General features: G+C 29.0%; 1 protein-coding gene across 2 annotated transcripts; it reads right to left on the reverse strand.

Moving 5' to 3' along the window:
• Positions 1–398: 398 nt before the first annotated feature.
• On the reverse strand, positions 399–16,742 carry ena (ENAH actin regulator enabled). Of its 2 annotated transcripts, XM_070649244.1 has the most exons (8): positions 15,814–16,742; positions 14,233–14,811; positions 13,220–14,039; positions 12,875–13,054; positions 12,550–12,670; positions 9,639–9,949; positions 5,713–5,839; positions 399–5,630 (listed from the first exon to the last, which is right to left on the reverse strand). In XM_070649244.1, the coding sequence occupies exons 1-6, from the start codon at positions 15,819–15,821 to the stop codon at positions 9,918–9,920; spliced, it is 1,740 nt and encodes a 579-aa protein (XP_070505345.1). In that variant the 5' UTR covers positions 15,822–16,742; the 3' UTR covers positions 399–5,630; positions 5,713–5,839; positions 9,639–9,917. The 2 variants fall into 2 exon arrangements, with proteins under 2 accessions (XP_070505345.1, XP_070505344.1); XM_070649243.1 differs by having other exon boundaries at positions 399–5,839.
• Between the last annotated feature and the right edge of the window lie 4,633 nt (positions 16,743–21,375).

The raw sequence follows: 21,375 nt of genomic DNA on the forward strand, positions 1-21,375 counted from the left end.
TTCTCATCTGTATTAATGATTGATCACTCTAGTTTTAAGTTAATTACGTCTAATTAATCAATATGAATTGAATAAAATTGAGAAATATTGAGAAGCTAATTAAAAATTTATGATTTTTCACAATGTTTACTTAGGGGGAAATCAGAACGCTGAAATTCAACAATTTTGCAAAAACCAATAATTCAAAAATAATTTTGACCGTTATTTTTATGGAAAAAATTACATAAAATCCTGTAATAACCACACAATGTGATAATGAACATGTTAATTAAAAGACAAACAAATTTTTTTCTGTTTTAATTCATTTTTATTTATCAATAGTATATTGTATAATTACTTCATTAGCACTATCAATATTTTTTTTTGTTTCTTTTTTTTTCATAAATTAATAAGCAAGAAGTAAAAAAAAGATAAATTATTTATGCTAAAAAAAAGAGTCTGATGGAGTTTTTTTTATGATTTCTTTCGTAATAAAAAACAAAAAAAAAATTATTATTCAGCTAAAAAAGAAGAATAAAAGCAGGCATCGATATGAAACAAAAATACACATGTTTATAATATTAGAGGAGGGAGATTTTTACAATTTTCAACATATTTATTTCGTGTCTATGTGTTGCTACTTGTTTCTTGGATTATCTAAAATTGCACAAGGCACAACAAAGTTCTTTTTTTTTAAATATTCATTTTTTTTTACTTTTTTTTATTATTGACGCCAAAATTTTTTTTTTTTTGTCAAGCATGTCTATATCGAAAAATTGTCGTCATCATCTCCCTCTTCATCACACGGAAAATAAGATAAAAGCAATTGCAATATATATATTTTTATATTCTTCTTTTTTTCATCGTCCTTGCTTTTCCTTTAACATTTCAGTTTTAAAATTAAAAGAGCATGCAGCTCTTCGAGAATAAAAAAGCTAAACAAACTTTGTCTCTTCTTATAAATTTAAACAAGTATTTAAAAATGATTTGTTATAGCAATGTCCCATTCGGGGAGTATTTTCTATGTAGTTGGTGGACTTATTGTAGAGGTAAGACAGATTTTATCTGTGTTGATTCGCTAGACATTTGTTATTATGGACTGGGATTTCAATGGGTAATCAATTAGAGTGCAAGACATGGAAATTAATTGCAATTTATATATGGGCCGAATGTTATAGGGAGTGGTTGTTTGAAAGTTAGGTGTTGCAACATGTTGTGGTGTCTGAACAGAGTGGAATTTGAGGTATGGAGTCAAATATAGGGTTTCTGACAGCGGTTAACCGTTAACAGCATAACAGCGGTTTATTACCTAAAAATGCGGTTAACGCAAAACAGCGGTTATTGAAAAGGACTCTGTGGACAATTGGTTAGGATACTGACCGGATATCTGCATCACTCTTTTGTGAGTACATGGGTTCGATTCTCACCAGAGACCGGATCTCTCAATCATCATATAGAGCAGTGTTGCTCAAGCTATTCTGTGCCACGACACCTTGGTGGATAGCTACAACCGAAACCGCACATGGCATACGGTTCATGGAATTTCCGAAAGATTTTAGCAGAACAGAATTGTTCCGCAAAACATAGTTCAGACAACTCTGGAAAAGAGTATTATCCATTATGACAGGGATTCACACAATGCAGAGTCTTAATTTGATATGAATATTGAATGAATTTGGGTACGGTTCTACTTGATTATTTCAATTCATCTGATAATATTTGACTTGACTTTGAACTCTAATTTAAGTTGTATCTTTTGAGTAAGAATGAAGTTAGAATTCTAAAGTATTACAACCAAATCATCAAGTGATAACCATTTGAAAGCTACAATGCGTTCGTAGTTCAATTAGACCACGTATGGAATTAATGAGGATGTCCTTGCCGTTGTTGTAGTCATCTTTGTGTTCCTTGAGGTATTACACATAGCATTTAATCTTAAAAGAAAGCTTTTGGATTTTTCTTCCCCACAGCCATTTCTCAAAATTTGGATCACTGACTAACTGTTGACCATCCCTAAATATTACTCCGGATGTTACAAAAATTGAATTTATACCTAATTCAATAACGATTCAGGAATTTCAGATATGAAACCTGATAACATTAATCCCAGTCCATGTAAAATTAGCTCATTTATGACAACTCCATGGTCATCGCGATAGACAGACTAGAAGCTAATAAATCTCAATAATAAATAACATCGAATCCATTAAAGGAAAATACGCCACGAATGGAACTTTGCTCATCCGTAATGAATAGAAAAAAAGAAGTAAAAAATTAAATAAAAAAATACTTTTTATGTTTCTAAAACAGTAAAAGTTTTCTTTCTTCCTTTTTTCCATTTTTTTCATTCTTGAAACGCACACAGAACTAGCAAAAAACATTTTTTATTATTCTTCATCCATCATGATTAGATTTTTCCTTGAAAATTTGATTAGATGCATTTTTAATCGTCACTTATCGCAAACAAAAAAACTGATTATTTCATCAATTTTCTCATTTCTATTTTTATTACATATTTTTTTTCCGCCTTATAAACTAAAGATAAGTAGACTTCACTGTTTTTATGTCTCTCGTTTCTTCATATTTTTTTTTTTTTTTTTTGTTATAAAAAATTCATTATTTTTTTATTTTTCATATCAAATCGTGTTCATTGTAAAAATGATAAGAAAAATGCCATTTAAATTCTATACAATATTAGCATATTTTCATCATAATCATTTATCGAATGGGACAAATCTTCATTTAAAGGTAAAATTACATCATATCAGAATTTTATCTTGCTTATTTTCATTCATACCTGATTATTCTTTTCTTTTTTTTAGGTTATTTTCATCAATTTTTAATAAAATCTCACTATATATGTCAGTTGGTTTTTCCTTCATTTTCTTTTAATTTTCTATAATATAAAAATTTTTTCAATTTCAGATCCAATTTATTAACTTTTTTGCATCCTACAATTATCTTTTTCCTGAGCTACGAGCGAGAATGAATGGAATGGACATTGATTAATTGGATGAAAGTGAAAAGAAGAATGAAATTTTGTTTTGGGAAAACCTGAATTAGTAATTAAAAGCCATCGCAGTCAGCTTTGTTAGAGTCATTTTGTCATATCCCCAGTTGGGTCTTTTGCATTATTATGGTGTAAAATGGATTAATCCCGAATGAACAGATAGCCGTTGGAATTTGTCATCAAGTAGACATTAACTTGCCTTTTAACTAGTAATAATGTATTTTTATGATCGACAATTGCATGCAAGAATTGCAAACAAGTTCTAGAATTTTCAAGCAATTCTAGCACTTGTATGCAATACTTTTATGCAATTTTTGTCCACTCGGCAATACAGTGTTTCTCAAACTATTTTGATTCTCGGTACATTAGATGTCATTTTGGAGATTTCAAGAAAGCTTAGTCTGGAACCTCCAATAGTTCCCATAGTTTGCAAACAACTGGATTAATTTGCATCAAAATTACCAATTTGAGGATATGAACTTTGGTTATAATTAATGAAATATTTAGACTTTGATTGCATCAAAACCTGCTACTTCATTGTACCACAGACAATGTTTTTTTCAGTCATTTCAATTTTGTATAGCCCTAATGTCTACCTACCGATTACAATATCACGATGTGGGGGTCATGTTTCTTAAAGTTTTAGCCCGGTGTTTTTTCCATGTTCTAGTTGAGTAGTCTAGAGATATTCCTTCAATCTACATTTAAGTCTTTACCCTTGTTGATATCAGAAACGAAATTTGCAGAAACTCTTCTTAAAAATCCTTGCAAAGTTCATTCCGGATTCACCTTTTTATTAGGATTGAACTAGAAACGGACGTAAAAGTAGACCTCACAAAACAGGGCCTAGTTGGTCACTTGTATACTTTTACTGGATTCGAAAATTGTATGCATGTATCCATATTATGTACACAAGAATCGCATGCAAGTGGTAGAATTAACATTTGAATTCTAGCACTTGCATACAACACTTGTTAGCAAGTATGCACATGCTTGTATACAATTACCAAAACTTAAAATTTAGCTAATCTTCTGTTAGTTCCAATTCCAGTAGAATTTTCGAAATTCTATTCATGGATTTAATTTCCTCGGTAGTCTAGTGGTGAGTATCATCACTTTTATAATAGCTAGTATTTCTACTATTTTATTAGTATAATTAATTTCTTTACTCGGTAATTTAATCGTGAGTAGTTCCAAATATTTATTTTAATTTTCTAAAAATAATGAGAATTTTGCTAAATTTTCCCAAAACCAAAAAATTTCATTCAAAATCTTCTTCAATTCCGTCATTATCCAGATGACTTACCGTTCAATCTCATGTCGCACAGGTATGGATTCTTTATATTATTTAAATATTTTGTTTCATTTAAGTAAAGGTAATAATTAAAAACAGTCATGTGCAGAACAACATTTTGTTTAATTTAATTAAATTTGCATAATATTTTGCAGGAGTTTTTTTTGTCATATATCCAAAGAGGTAAAATTACGAAGAGAAAGAAAAAAATTTCCATGTGTGCATTAAATTTACTATGTAATTACTTTCAGCATTAAGGGTGGATTTCTCATCAATTTTTGTAATTTCTACATTTCACTTTTTTTTTATCTCAATTTTAACTTTTTTTTTAAATATTAATATTTAATTAATAAATTACGATTATCATTTCCCATTAATGGAAAAAATTTCACGAATAGACAATCTTGTTTACAATTATTCACTTGTTTAATGATTAGAAAGTGTTTCAATTTTCGTTTTACTAGAAAAAATTGTTTTATTTTACATGCAATTTCTTTTTTTTTTATTTTCCATGAACGTAAAAACATTTTTATCTTTTATTTTTGTTTTGCAATGGAAATTCCTTAGAAGAATAAAATTATATGTATGGAAATATTATCAAGTATTTTTGTAGCATGGCATGGGTTGGTGACATTTTGGTTTATTTTTAAAGGATTTAATTATTGTAAAAAAATAGGGTTCGACAATTGCTAACAAGGATGCGCATACAAATACAAGTCTTGCATGCAAATGCTTTATGAAATTGTTGCACTTGTATGCAAGACTTGCAAACTATATGCGCATAACTGCATGTAATTTTCGAACCATATAAGAAAATTTAATGAATTGAATTTTAGAGTCAGGACCAGTTTTCGAGGGGGTTTACCCTAGTCAATGTCTCTAATATGCCTGCTAGCAAGCGGTTGTATGCAATACTTGCAAACAATTAATTTCAAGCGCTTGTAATACTTGCAAGCAATGCATACTTGAGTCCAACTTTCGAACTCTAGTAAATAGTAAGGTTTAATTCTCAATACGGGGTCCAATGTGTTTCAAACCTCACGTCAAAATCCAAGAGTTCGGATCTGATCCTAGCTATTCATATTTCACTCTTATTCCTCGTTCAAAGGATGTTGATGGATTGATTCACCTTATAAATCCAATATGTCACCAAACTTTAATGCTCACAATTGGCTAAAATCTCCATTCTACATACTTGTGTCAATATTATGCCATGTGGTATGCATAACTGAATGGATATTTCAGCCTCAAAAATACTCTACAATCTGAGCTGTAACAAGATCTGCTTAGTGTGAACAGACACTAACCATAACCTCTTTACAACCCAAATATATTCCAAAGTAAAAACTCCTTAAAATTCCAAAAAATTCTCATAAAAATTCGTGAATAAGAATCAAAAAAATTTTAAGCAGCTTTTACCACATAAAACATAAACAAATCGCGAGGATATTCGAACAATTATTTAAAAAAATGCCATTCAAGGATCACTCATTCTTACAAAACTGCATCAATATTGGTAAACATTATAAGACATTCTTTTATACAACGCATGAGTTCTATATCATAAGAATAATAATTAAAAATAAATGTTAATTAAAGGTAGGGTTCGATATTTGGATGTAATATGCGGATATTTGATACAAGTGTTGCATACAACTGCTTGTATTATGCACACATTTCATACAAGTATTGCATACAAGTTCAAGAATTTACGAATAAATTCTAGCACTTGCATGCAATAGTTGCAAGAAAATAATGTTCTACAATTGCATGTAAGTTAGTAAGTAGAACTGCTTGCAGGATTTGCATACAAGTACTTGAATTTAGATGCAATTCAAGCACTTGTATACGATATTTGCAAACAGTATGTGCAAACTAGCATGCAATTTTAGAACCTTACATGATATTTACGAATATTGTATGCATTAACTGCATGAAACATTCGCATATTGTAAGCAATACTTGCATAAAACATACGCAATTTGCACACAAACGCCAAACCCTAATTATAGGTAATGATTCATGTACAAAAAGAGAATTTTGGAATTACAAAAGTTTTTTTTGATATAAAAAAAGAGAGTCACAAAGAATTCAATAGAATTGGAAACATAAATAATCATCAGTTTATGTCAGTGTTGCTCAAACTGTTTTGTGTCACGTCACACCTATCGATAATACACACGACATGTGGTTCGTGGAATTTTGTAACAAAATTCAATGTCACACAAGTGTCACATTACCAAGAAACCGCACACAACATGCGATTCATAGGATTTCTAACATAATTTGTTGTCACACATATGTCACATTAGCGTGTCACGTGTCGCGAAACCGCACACAAGATGCGATTCATAGGATTTCTGAAATAATTCGATGTTACACATGTGCCACATTAGCGTCCCACGTCACATAAGTGTCACAATAGCGTGTCGCAACACACAGTTTGAACAACACAGCTTTATGGTAATAAAAAAGACTAAAAAAATCTATTTTCTATTCTATGGTTAATGGAAAAAAGAAGAAAACATTCAAAAAAAGGAATTTTGAGGTGTGTATGTTGCTATTGCTATGAAAATGTCAATAATTTTCGTCCTATTCTTTTGTTTTTTTCATACCAACAACATTAACGGAACATTCCTTCGTGGCAAAATAAAATACCTGTAATGTGCGAACAGTTGATGCAGACGTTGATTCGAAGAAATTTGAATCATATTTCGAATGTTTTTTCGGAAAAAATCCGCCATCTTGAAAAACATCAAAACTTTTAAAATTTTTAGTTTTTCATGATTTTAAGCTTGGTTGCTTCATTTAAATCAAGATAAACGATTTAATTATGTTCATTGAAGCTTTTTCAATCATTTAATCGAAGTTTAAAGCTAAACTAATCAGCTTTAAGTTAGTTTTTTCAAAAATTATTCAAAATTTTTGGTTTTGTTTTCATTGTTTGTTTACAAACATTCTAAGAAAACAATGAAAAACTTAAATGTTGTTAATTAACTTTTCTTCATTATTTGAGACTTTTTCTTTAATTTTTTACAATTATTTATTTTAGTTTAAGCATAATCTTGCTTTAAAATCAATAATTAAACGCTAATTAAGAGTTTTTTTCGTTTAGATTATTAACGTTCATTTGAAATTTAAATTTGTTTCCGAAAATAAGAACCATTCGAAATTGAAATTCCGAAAATAAGAACTCGTTCGCACATTACAGTAAAATACATAATTTTTGTGAAAATTAATGCCATGAAATTATGTCCATAATACTATTTTGTCTTACTTAATGTAATTATATTTTATCGTTAAATGAAATATAAACAGAAACTATTCACACTGATTAAGTTGCATGGATATTATTCTTCTTTTAGAGTAATCATATGCTTGGTCATTGCGATGAGAATTATATTCTTTTTTTGTGTCTGTGTAATGTGTCGATTAAGTTCTGTTAAATGTGCTAATCAGTTCTATTTTTATATCAACGTTGTCTCAGTGGATTTTAGTCACTTTTTTGTTAATTAAGATATTATCTATACGACAGGTTCTAATGGCTTGTAGATATCGAAAAGTTTCTGGATATGAGACATTGACCTTGGTGAGTCTTTTAATTATGATATTAAGTTGATTATAATTGTCAGCTGCCAAATGTATGGACTGTTAAAGTAATTTAACTTGTAACTTTCTTTGTGGTCAGCATTATTACAGCTTTCATATTGAGAGTTAGGAACGTATTTATGGTGGAATTTTGGGTCAAAATTCCTCAATTTCTGGGGTTTTTGAAGACAAAATTCCCAAAAGTCTCCTCTAATTTACAGGAATATGATGCAAATAATTTGCCGACTGGTACTGCTCGGGTTTGTATTGACAAATTTTCAAAATTTTGGCACCTAATACTGTTGTATAATTTCTGAATCAATCAAGAAAATGATAATTTGGACTTCTATCACGAGCATGATCTATCTGTACAGAATCAGGCTGATCACTCAGAATGCAATGAGTCCTATTTATTCCCCACTTCTAATCTCTAATTGTGCATCGCGTATGTTTTGATAATTTCATCAAATAAGTCATGAATCTCGGGATATTAATCACTAAGCAAACATATAAAACTAAATTTTGTGTATATAAAAAAATTTCATGCAATTAAAAATTAATTTTTTTTTCAGTCTTGTATCCGATAAAAATAGTCTGGTATAATAATTTAAGCTTAATTTCGAATCATGCTATGTGATATATCCCGATAAAAAAAATTCGTATATTTTAATGTATACAGTCTGTTTTTTCTAATATGGTTGGATTTGGGTCAAAATTAACATTTAATTGTTGCCAAAAAGTGTTGTAATTGATATGAGAATTTTGGAAATGGATTCAGTTGCTCTGCAAGATATGAATCAAGTGAATGAAGATTTAATCTGGTAGATTAAAAAATAATGCAGAAGATTAAGAATAAGGAAAAAAGTAAATTTCATGTAAGTCGACTTTGAGCTCTGAAAAATAGTCAAGAATTCGGACAAGAACCCCAAGTCTGTAATTCAGATACGCAGGCAGAATTCGAAGTCCACTCGAATTTTGTATGAAACAGTCGACTTGACTCGGCTCGGATCCTTACAAAATGCATGTCGACTTCGAGCTCTAAGTCATAGATTGTCCAAGACTATAGCCAATTTTGTCTGTATGTCTGCAGTTTTGGACAAACCCTAAGAAAACACAGAACATTTTTAAACAATTTATGGTCGTTAAATTTCATCAGAACCATAGATTGAAGTTGACTTGGATTTTGTATGGAAAAGTAGACTCAATTCTACACAAAACTCAAGTTGACATCAAGCTGTGATCAGAACGAAGAAACTATTCCTCATCCTAATGACCAAGCCTTGAAGAATTTTCCATTACTCATTTTCATTATCACCTTAAGTCCGTTTTAATAGGTCTTTTAATAATAATAATATTTTATAATAAAATTTCTCAAAATTTTCTCTTTAAATCACTTGCAAATAGGTTTTGTTTCCGTTATCATAGATACTTTAATTATATGCATATAAAAAAAATCTTTTACTGTCGTATATCAAAATACAGAAAAAAAAATTAATAAAAAGAAGTAAATTAAAAACTTTTTCATTATTTGTATATTAGGTATATGTGTTGTTGTGTAACTAAAGTTTCATATTCTTATTTTCTCATAAAATATTATGTTGTAACAATAGCTTTTTTTCTTTTTTATTAGCCATGACTCATTTACTTGTCCAAATAAAAAAGTATTAATAGATATTGAATGTTTTTCTTCTTTTTTGTGATTTTTTTTTATTATTTATTATTATTATTATAGGTAGTTTTATAATTATGTGTATATAATGTATTTACCTTAATTTAAATAGAAATTTGATTAGAATTGGATGTCACGGGATAATAATGTCATTTTCTTGCGGTTTTTTTTCATTCATTCAATTTGTTATCAATTCGTAAATGCGTATAGTAAGTGTATAAATACTTCAAGACATAAAAAAAAGGTTTTTTTCTTTCCTCCATCTGCTTCTTATAATCTTCTCAATATAAATTTTTTAATATATAGTTAATTTTAAGGAAATAGGAAATTAAAAATTAACTGTAGATCGATGAATACAAAATAATCAGCACTAGTATTTATCGGCGTCGATTAAGTTCTACTTTGATAGCTAAAAAAATTGTAATGAGAAAAGAGAAAAAAAAGAAGAAAAAAGAGAATAAATAAATAAAAATTTCTTTTCAATAATAAACAGATCGTAAATTTGATCATGTTAAAATTAAGTTGTAAAATTGTTAGTGATTTAATTGGTGATGTACGCTTTTGAATTAGTCAATTTGATAAGAGATTGAGTGTTTTAAGTTTGTGGATTGTCATTAATCAATTCTCGAGTGCACAAAAATACGTGGAACTAGTTAATGTCCAGTTGATGACTAGTTCTAACATATTTTTGTCAACATGGTATTTGGATGAAGTTGAATTTGATCGGATTTTGGAAAATTGAAGCTTAAATACGAATCTAGTGAATTAAAATTCTAGTACAGAAATAGAATGAAATTATTCAAATTTGAAATTTCATTTAATTAATAGTTTGGAATCTACTCGAATTAGATATGGAGTCAAGTCAGAAAAATCGGTTTTCCCGGATTATGGAGTCGAATTCGAGCTCTGATTTGATCGGTGCATTACTAAACTTGATCAAAAGTGTGATTTTTAATCCCAATATTGAATCGATTCAGTCCTTCCTTAATTTCGGGATTGAAACCCTAATTAAATCCTAGTCTAGTAAAATTTAATCTAATTCCACTATCTAGTCCTCAATATATTCCATTAAATCAATTCCCCATCAACGATATTGAAATCTCATCCAGAACAAATCAATATGAAAAGTCCACAAAATAATACAAAATCGATGATTCATCACAAAACTCATCGAAATAAAAATTAATTCATGAGAAAAATGTAAATATAAGCAATTTCTAACAACCCAGTTTCACTCTATTCAAAGTTCATTTACTGCTAATTTTAATTCCTGACACAAATTACTCACTAAATTAATTAGGAAAAGGCTAGTAAAAGAAAAAATCGATTTTTCTCAGTGATTTTTCAATTTTTTCTACCCTATATCCATATGTGCTAGTAAATATAATCATCAAATTTTGTACATTAAACTTGTTTTATTGAGTTATAAAAGTTTCGGCGAGTAAATATATTTTCTGTTAAAATTTTGATGCAATGTGTTTGACTTTCACGTTTTCTGACTGTGTTCAAGGCTAGCAAGAGACATTTTCGAATCGATTATCTTGAGATTCACAGCGAGAATTTCTCGACTCAATGACACTCTGATTTTCATTTATATCAGTAAACAAAAGTAATTTGATATTTCTTGGGAATTTTTTGCTTCCATTAAATTCACTTTGTGCTTTAAGATTTGATCTCCAATTTAGGTCCTTAAAGCATCTGACATCGCCAATTGGTGTAAATTTTCATAAGAAAATCAAATATTTTACGCTGTATATTTCCATGAATTTTTGTAGTACTTGGAGCAAGTAAACAAAAACAAAAGAATTCTTAAAGCTTGTAATTTAGTGTAAATATTCTCTATTTTACTGTTTTATAGAATTCAAAAATTCAACGGTAGTGTAAAATTCAAAATGTCAACGATTTTGTAGAGTTCAAAAATTTTAACGGTTTTGCAAATTTCAAAATTTCAACGATTTCGTGAATTCAAAAGTTTTAACGGTTTTGTAGCATTCGGGTGATTCTCTGGATAAGTCAAATTCGTCTAATTCGTGTCTCAAAAACTACAAAATTTGCTTCATAAAAAAACATTACTTTAACCTATTAAACAAATTAACAAATTGTTAATTTCGTTAAAATTTTAATTTTAATATCTCAATCTGTCATTATTTTGTATTGTTAGTCTATAATTCCTGCAAAAACATAAAATCAAAAAATAAATTTTCTCACGGATTAGGAAAAAAGTTTCTCGGAATCACTAAAATTTAAATTTTTCTCTTTAATTAAGGATTTGTGCAGCGTTTAAAGAGCAACAAACGATAGTTTTAGGTGTAATACACGCGAAATATCAACTTAACCATAGTGACAAGTAGAATAAATTGCAAAAAATTCATGTTGAAAGTCGGAATTTGATATTTTGATTCCGAGAAACCGGCATAAAAATTGAAATATTTAATTAAATAAAGCATGACGGTAAAAAATAGTTGTACATAAATAAAGATCTGCACAAATCCCGTAAGTGTATATAAAGAATGGAGCTATAAAATTGCCAGATTATGAGAAAAATTAATTCAAAGTCGAAAATTTTGAAAAAATTTATCCAAAGAAACACCCATTCGAAGATTTTGCCGGTTTTGTAAAATTCAAAATTTTCAACCGTTTTGTAAATTTTTAAATCTTGCCGGTTTTTTAAAAAATTAAATTTTTAACGATTTTGTAAATATTCAAAAAACTTAATGGGATCATCCGTTAAATCTCAATAAAATTCACAACAAGCTACTTATCACTTGGTCAAAATGAACTCAAAAAGAAGACACCAATTATACATAAACATGAAAATCGCATGGAATAAAAGCAGAAATCGAAATCGATTATTCATCAACAACGGAAATCATCGGAAAGTGGGTTTCAAGAAATAAACAGAAGATTATTTTTTTGTTGAATCATTTTTATGTGTTAAAAAAAAACGTGACGTCACACGATATCACATGGATATATAATTAAATTTATAGTCAGGTCTTGAATACTCACCGTCAATGATTTCATTCTTTGCTTTGGTAATTTCGCTGCGCATTTCTTTTAGGATATCCGCCTTAAAAGCCTTCATATCAAATGATGGTGGCAATGAAAAGTTATCTCCACCATTTACTTGCTGTAGACAGATGAAAGAAAAGAGATGAAAATTAGGAAAAAAAACATGAATATTAAATGATTCATTATGATGAGTAAAAGGAATAAAAAAAGAAGTGCGGAGAAGGAGATTAAGCTTAAAAAAATTTTCATCCATTAAATCATTTGACTAATATGCATGAAAAATCTTTTTTTCCATAAGTCAAGAAAAAATTTGTTGGCAAACCTTCAAAATTGTCTCTTCAGAGGCACTGCCGAAACGTTTACGAGATTGAGGTGAGTCGGCGAGCGATGATGCTGCATTTGATGATGAAGATGATGGAAGTGTTTGTGAATTACTGCTACTCAATTTATGTGGTAATGTATTAGATTTTTCCCATTTATCACTATCGACATCTTGGGTGCTCTGTTGGATATGACAAATATGGAATTATTATTATGCTGTGCAATATGTAGGTTAAGTGATGCACAAAAGGTATTTGAACGTTAAACAGTTCAAGTATCTTTTGCTTGGATTATCTTAAATCCTAGGATTAAATTTAAATCCAAGGATTAATTTAAATCTACTTACAGTATCCTTCTGTCTCTCCCTACGACGAGCTAACGTTTTAGCCATTTCGTCCATCATAGATGCCATTTCACCGCCACCTCCTGTTCGTCCAATTGTTCCATAATTTCCAGCACCACCGCTTCCACTACTTGATGTACTATTTCCACTATTTTCATTAGGCTGTGATGATGGCGGTGCATTTGTACGCCTTAATTTAGCTTGCTGTAACTGTGCAGCTAATGATCCCATATCCATACCTGGTTTTGAGTTATTCATTGGCATTGGTGGAGGAGGTGGAGGCGCAGAACCTCCATTTGCAATATTCGTAACATTTGCATTATTTGGTGCTACTTGTGCTATATTTGTTTGTTGCATCATTGGTGCAGGCGGTGGACATGGTGGAATTGGATTACCAAAACCAGATGGTGGAGGCGGTGGCGGAGCAGCTGGAACACTTGTTTGTGTTTGTAATTGTGGTACATATTGTGGTGCTGGTGGTATTATTTGTTGTTGTTGTTGTATCGGCTGTTGTTGTTGCTGTATCATTTGATTACCATGCGCATATGGATTATTACTATTATTATTTACTTGTGGTGGCATCATTGGTGGAATTGGTGCCTGTTTTGGTACATTTGCTGCATTATTTAATGAATTTTGAATTGATATTGAAGACGGTACATAAATTTGTCCATTTTGTGGCTGTTGTTGAAGATTCATTTGATTAACTTGATTCATTTGTGGCTGACCGGTCGCGTATATTGGATATTGTTGTGGATAATTTTGCATTGTCTGTTGTTGTGGCATAACTGACATGGTTGGCATTTGTGGTGCTTGTGGAGCGCTAAAAAATGAATAAGAAATGAAGTGGAAAGGAAATTATTATTATTGGCCAATGACGCGGCGTGATTTTATAATTTACAAACTTAAATAAAAAAATATATGACGAATATAAATGCTCAAAAGCTATCTGATTATTAAAGACGAATTATGAAATAAAGCCGCCCTTTCGAAAAAAATTGGAATATTTTAGCTACCTGCTTGCTCGATGATGTCCTTGAATATTTTGTTGTTGTTGCTGTTGAATAGTTTGTGAAGTTGGCGTTTGGGGTGACAAAATTTGTGTCTGTTGTTGCTGTTGATTTAACACAATATCGGCATCTTCTCGTGTCATCGTTCTATATCCCATATCTTCATCATATGATAAATTTTGTTGTTGTTGTTGTTGCTGATTTTGCGGTTGTGAAGTTTGTTGGCTATTTGGCGGCACAGCCACAGCACGGCCACATAAAACTTCTAATGTATGCATCATTGCACGTGCAAAATTTTCAGCATCTTGTTGACTAGAAAAATTTAATCCATATACATATTTTGAGTCGCGCCATTGATGAAACGTTGCCGTTGCCTGATTATATTTTAGGCCTTTAACTATCGAGCAATTTATGACGACTTCGTGATCTTGTAATTTTCTCCCAACAACACGAAATGTATTATTTTGTATATGATGAAATATTTGGACTTTACTGAGACCACTTGAATTACCTGATGGAATCCATTTCTTGAGATTCTCATCATAGATCATTACTGAGGCTCGTGCCCCAATGATACTTTGCTCACTGTACATTATTATTTGATCATTTCATATGATTATTGCAATTTACACATAAAAGTTATGTTTATAAAATTGAATGGAATAATGATGATAGTAAGTAGTAAGGAGGGTGAGTGAGATGGAAAGAAAAAAAAGGAAATCAAATTAATTAACATCAATTCATGGACATATCAAGTAGTAAAAATTATTATAGAGTTTCCAAATAATGTCACTTCCTCGAATTACTTTTTAATTTGTTTATGACTGGACATACAACGGTGAATAATTTACTCAGGAATTCTACGTGATTAACATGAAAAATATTTGCATAATAAAATATGAAAACATTTCTTAAATGCAGATAATGTGATAAGGAATCACATGACAGATTGTGAATCATTGCACATTGAGAGAATTAGTCAATGCTAATTAATATTTAATTAACGTCTTTTCAGAATTCAAGCTTGATTGACTTTTTGAAGTTCAAAAATTGAACTTTCGTTAAAATTTGCAAAAACCGGTTAAATTTGAATTTTACAAGGCCGTTAGAATTTAAATTCTACAAAACCGGTAGAATTGTGATTTTACAAAATCGCAAAAATTTTAAATTTTACAAAAACGTTAAAATTAAAATTTTACAAAAACGTTAAAATTAAAATTTTACAAAACCGGTAAAATTCAAATCAGATAAAGCCGCTTGAATTTGAATTTTACAAAACCGGTAGAAATTAAAATCAATCAAAGCTGTTAAAATGAGTAATTTTCCTGATTGTTCATTCAACTCCACAAAAGCCAATTAAAACACTTCTATGCAGTCTTCAATAAAACTAATACAATAGACTTAAGTATTTAAATAGTCATAAAATGACAACAATTTAACATATTCAAGTTATTGCACACAACTTAAAATTTCCTGATTTAATTTTCAGGGTCAAATATGGCAAGAAAGTCCAGTCAGGAGTATTTCCATTTTTGGAAACCCTACGACAAATATAAAAAATAATAAATAAACAGCCGTTCGACTTACGGAAACATGATGTATGTGAGTATTCTAATGGATTATGGGGGAGTAAAATGTCTTGTATTGTGAGTTGTATACAGAGCAGAAGAGAAAGAGTGAAAAAAACTATTTAATGTATACTCTTAAATGTATAGATGCTGCTTTTTTTTGGATAACTATATTCTTCTTATTCAGTTCATTGAACGCTTATCATAGAATATGAATATTACTTAAATTACTTCCGGATATTATGCTCTTTTTATATATAGTTTAATTTACACTCAAGTGCATTTTTAATAAATATTATAAATGTCTATTTTTAATAACACATACAACACTTCCGAATTATGCTTTTTGTTCCATGTAATAAAATAAATGACAATGAATTAATTCGGCATCTATTAAATAAATGTTCTCAGGTTTCTAATTTTTTTTTCTTCCTTTTTCGCTCTTTTTTATATATTTCTCTGTATGTTTCACTCCTATATACTCCTCCCTGTTATTTCTTTCTTTTTTCTTCTCCTAATTTTTCCATAAAAAATGAAATCCTTTTCACTGCTGGATGTTTTTTTTTCCTTCTTATTTTTCTCCACTATTTCACTCAACAGAATTGCGATTTTTTGCACAACACAAATAGCTTATGATTCACTTATCTAATCATGAAATATATTAATCACATTTATTAACTTTATATGTGATAAAAATGCAAAAATTTTAATATTTATTTGTAGGAAACAACACACAAAAAAGAAATACACTGGTTAAGGGCCTTAAATTAAAAATCACTTTTGCTCCCGAGTCGAGGTTCACTTGATTTAATCTTCAGTCACATTCATGGCAGTATTATGTCTATTATCAATTTCAATCCATATGTTTGCGTATTTTTGCCAAATTAATTAAATTTTTTTGATATTAAAATCAGAGCTAATTTTTTAGTTGAGAAAAACTTGGCAGAGTTGATTTTCCCCTTTTTTTTGTTGTTTTTTTGTCGTAGGACGCCCCCTGTTTTGTAAAGATTAAATTTTTGAATGTCTTTTTGACCGTTAAAATATTTTTTGATTCTTATGTTTTCTTTTCATTTTTTAAATTTTTTATTTTGACAGAATATCATTAATTCTTATTAAATAACAGATAATTAATTGATTTTACAATAAATTACTCTGATTAATTAATTAAATTAAATTAACATCAAATCATTTCATCTAATCCGACGTCGATGATTTGAAAAAATTCTGTAATTTTTCAACGGCCTACTTTTCGACAAAAAATTTTCAAAATAATTTTGACCGTTATTTTTTCACAAATGATTTCTAATTTTTGGAGGGTCGAATAATTGTTATTATGAGATTTAAACAGATATTTTTTTGATAGTTTATGGCATTTATTTTGAATGTAACCGAAAATTTTATTTTTTTCATATTTTATTACCTCGTTTTTTTTGAGTGCCTATTAAAATAACGAATTTCAGTAATTCGAAACTTCATTTTTGCGAAGCTTCATTTGTTCGACCATATCATTTTTCCGAATAATTCTTCATACAAATCTCTATAATTTTTAAATTTTAAAAAACCGTTGATGAAATCAAGCATTTTATTTTCGTATAAAATATATTTTACATTTAAATTATCTTCTTATTTTGAAGAACTAAGCTAATTTAATCGTTTTTAAGGTGTAGAAGTAGATAATTTAATTGTAAAATATATTATAAACGAAATTAAAATGCTTGATTTCATCAACGGTTTTTTAAAATTTAAAAATTATAGAGATTTGTATGAAGAATTATTCGGAAAAATGATATGTTCGGAAAAATGAAGCATTCGTAAAAATGAAGTTTCGAATTATTGAAATTCGTTATTTCAATAGGCACTCGTTTTTTTTACCTCGTTTTTCTTAACTTGCTTTCTTGTCTGTTTGTTTGTTTGTTTGTTTGTTTGTTTGTCTGTCGAGGTCAAATCTTGCGATCGATTTTTCGACCACTTCTATTACTCCAATCGAGCTGAAATTGTTCATGCATGTGTGTTCTCGATGACAATGCAATATTCAAGCATTAGTTAATCACAATATAGCTTAGTTATGCTATAATTAATTAATTTTTATAACAAGCTTACGTTTTACGTACGCAATTTTTACGTAATCCTTAAAAAAGATAATTTTTATAAAATTCCAAGCCGGTCAAGGGTTCAAGTCTCAAATTTTCCAACTTTTTTTTGTCGTACTTTTTCAATTCTTTTTCACACTTTTTTGATAATTTATAATGTTTTAAAGTAGAATTTTCCATTTTCACACTTTTCTAAGCTATTTTCCAAAGTTTTCTTGGAGTTTAATATCATTCATCACGCATTTTCACATAAAATTCTACGATTTTGTCCTCATGATACAAAGTATCGAAATAACTATTCCTTTATTATCAGAAATCAAATTTATAATAAAGCTAATAGGTATATAAATTTCTTGATAATTAAAATTATAATAATAATATCAAACATATACTTTTTATTAATATTAAAAATTTAACCAACTTGTTTATTAGAAATAAAATGTCGTGGTGGCGTAATGGTTAGAGTACAGGCATTAATAAACATGAGATCATGAGTTCAAGCCTAGGCATGAGCAAACTTTTTTTTTAGCATTTTCTTTTTTTTTGATAATTTTGTGTTCTTTCATAAAATTCATTGTCTTGATTCTGTACAGGATTCTGTGCGGCCTATCGGTCTAGCTTAGCTCTTCAAACTTATGCCAAGCGAAGCTTGGCCTATCGGTCTAGCTTAGTTCTTCAAACTTATGCCAAGCGAAGCTTGGCCTATCGGTCTAGCTTAGTTCTTCAAACTTATGCCAAGCGAAGCTTGGCCTATCGGTATAGCTTAGTTCTTCAAACTTATGCCAAGCGAAGCTTGGCCTATCGGTATAGTTTAGTTCTTCAAACTTGATAAATTAAATAATCTTTTGACTAAAAAGTTGAAAATAAAATACTTTATAAAAAAAACTTTTTAAAAAAACCTCGTTTTTTGCGTGGACTAAAAAGGAGAAAAAAAATTTAATTTGTATTGTAGAGAAATTGGTTTGAAAGTTGAGACCACAGATGAATTACAATCATGCACCTTGACCTTATCGTATAGTTCTACAACTTAAAACGAGGGCGCTTGTTAACAGAACTTCATCAAAGCTTTGCGCCCTCGTTTTAAGTTGTAGAACTATACGATAAGGTCAAGGTGCATGATTGTAATTCATCTGTCGTCTCAACTTTCAAACCAATTTCTCTACAATACAAATTAAATTTTTTTTCTCCTTTTTAGTCCACGCAAAAAACGAGGTTTTTTTAAAAAGTTTTTTTTATAAAGTATTTTATTTATGCTTTTGAGTAGGATGATAAATTGAAGAAACGTGTTCACACATAAAAATGTTTATATGATGACTCTGCGTAATTCTATACTGTAGTTGATGCTTTTCTGGATTACGAAGAAAAAAGTCGAGTGTTGAATTGCATATTAATGCAGTTTTAAATTTATGCTGGAGCATAAAAATTACAGCTAAATTTACAAATTTTAATGTTAATTCTTAGTTTTACAAAACCGTTAAATTTTCAAATAATTTAAAATTTACACCTTATTTGATAAAATTTTCAAATTTCAGTTTTTGGAAAATTACAAAATCGTTACAATTTTGAATTTTACAAAACCTTTGAAATTTAGTATTCTACAAAAGCCGCTAAAATTTTTGAATTTTACAGAACCGTTAAAATTTTGAATTTTACAAAAACGTTAAATTTAATTCTTTTCAAATTCTACAAAACTGTTGAATTTTTAAGAATTTCTGAAAAATCGTTGAATAAAAGCCTTTAAATTACCACAACGATACATAAATGAAAAAGCTCTGAACATTTTACATCTAAAATAATGTCAACTTATTTTCTCATAAAATATCCATTAATAATTTCTTATCTTTTTGAACTACTTCCTCGTCGAAGCATCAATTTGAAGATAAATCGTGATTTCCTATATGCTGAAAGCGAAGTCATCTGAAAACTAATAATATTTCTTGACATTGTTGCTAATAATGGTTTTTAAGTTGCTTTTAGCTTGATAATTTTACAATGTTGGTTGGGCTTGATCCAGTAGACTCAAAATAAGTTAGCAAATCAATCTATTGCCTGTAATTTCTTCTCATGCATATTGATCCGCGTGCTTACAAAACTTGATCTAGTTATTTATATCCACATCTACATTTGATTACATCTTGTGCAACATTCATTATGTCAACAATAAATCCTATAATTAATTTTCCTTCTACAGAATAATAAATTATTCAAAAACGTTGATGAAATATGCTTCAGCATGTGACTTTCACCATTTGCACATGAAAGGAATCTGTAATTAAAAGCAAATAAGAAGAAAAAAAAAAGTATTAATATAAAGTTCCAGTAGAATTCTCATTAAAACTTCAAAAGCATGAAATAAATTCAGATTGAAAACTTAAATATTGATCATGTTGAGTGAAACAAAGCAGAATGTAAAGTCAAGCAGTTCTCGATTCATAAAAATTGCATTCGAATCGCTTTACCCAACTCTTATTGAATCGTGCCTGTATTCCGTCTTTTGTCTCATCTTCAATCAATTTCTTGAATATATTATCATCATATTGAATATTTTTAATAAATCATTCATATACATTATTCATCTAGATGCTTACATTTTTTTTAAAGTTGCATGTGCTTTGTGAGATCCAGCTGCTTTTGAGAAAGAAAGAAAAAAGAAATATTGGATATTAATGAGAATGTTTTGAGGCATGAAAGTAATTATTTGTGGATTACTTACTTTATAAATGTTGCTGGTTGTTGGAAATCCGTTAGAATTTGAATTTTATCACACTTATTGACAGTTTAAATTCTACAAAATCGTTGAAATTTTGAATTTCTACAAAATTCGTTAAAATTTTGGATTTTACAAAAGTCGTTGAACTTCTGCATTTTACAAAACCGTTATAATTTTTATATTTTTACAACAGTCGTTTAGTCTTCGAATTTTACAAAACCGTTAAATTTTTGTAATTTTTTACATCAGTCGTTGAATTTTTGAATTTTACAAAACCGTTAAAATCTTAATAATTTTTACATTACAACAGTCGTTTAGTCTTCGAATTTTACAAAACGGTTAAAAATTTAGAATTTTACACAACCGTTAAAATCTTAACATTATTTACAACAATCGATAATTTTTAAATTTTATAAAACCGTTAAAATTTTAGAATTTTCTTTAACAGCCGATAATTTTTTTCAAATTTTACAAAACCGTTAAACCGTGATTAAAAACTTTAAGAACATTTATTCCTTAAAATTTCATAAAATTTCTTTTATTTCAAACATGATTTATTTTACATTATAAATTTTTTATATAAGGATCTTGAAATTGAGTTGGGAAAAAAATGAGCGACGATTATGAATCGAAAAAGGATTAAAGATAAGATAAGAATAATTAGAAATTTAACCGAGTCATCGCATTTTGTGTGCATTTATCTGCATATTATAACTTAATTAATATATATTTTCTACATTATAGAATTTCTTTCTCTTCTTAACGATGTGAAAAATTTAAT

This window comes from Chironomus tepperi, unplaced genomic scaffold (genome assembly GCF_022539635.2).
Source record: "Chironomus tepperi strain 1889 unplaced genomic scaffold, CSIRO-AGI_Ctep_v1 contig_422, whole genome shotgun sequence".
Lineage (NCBI taxonomy): Eukaryota > Metazoa > Arthropoda > Insecta > Diptera > Chironomidae > Chironomus > Chironomus tepperi.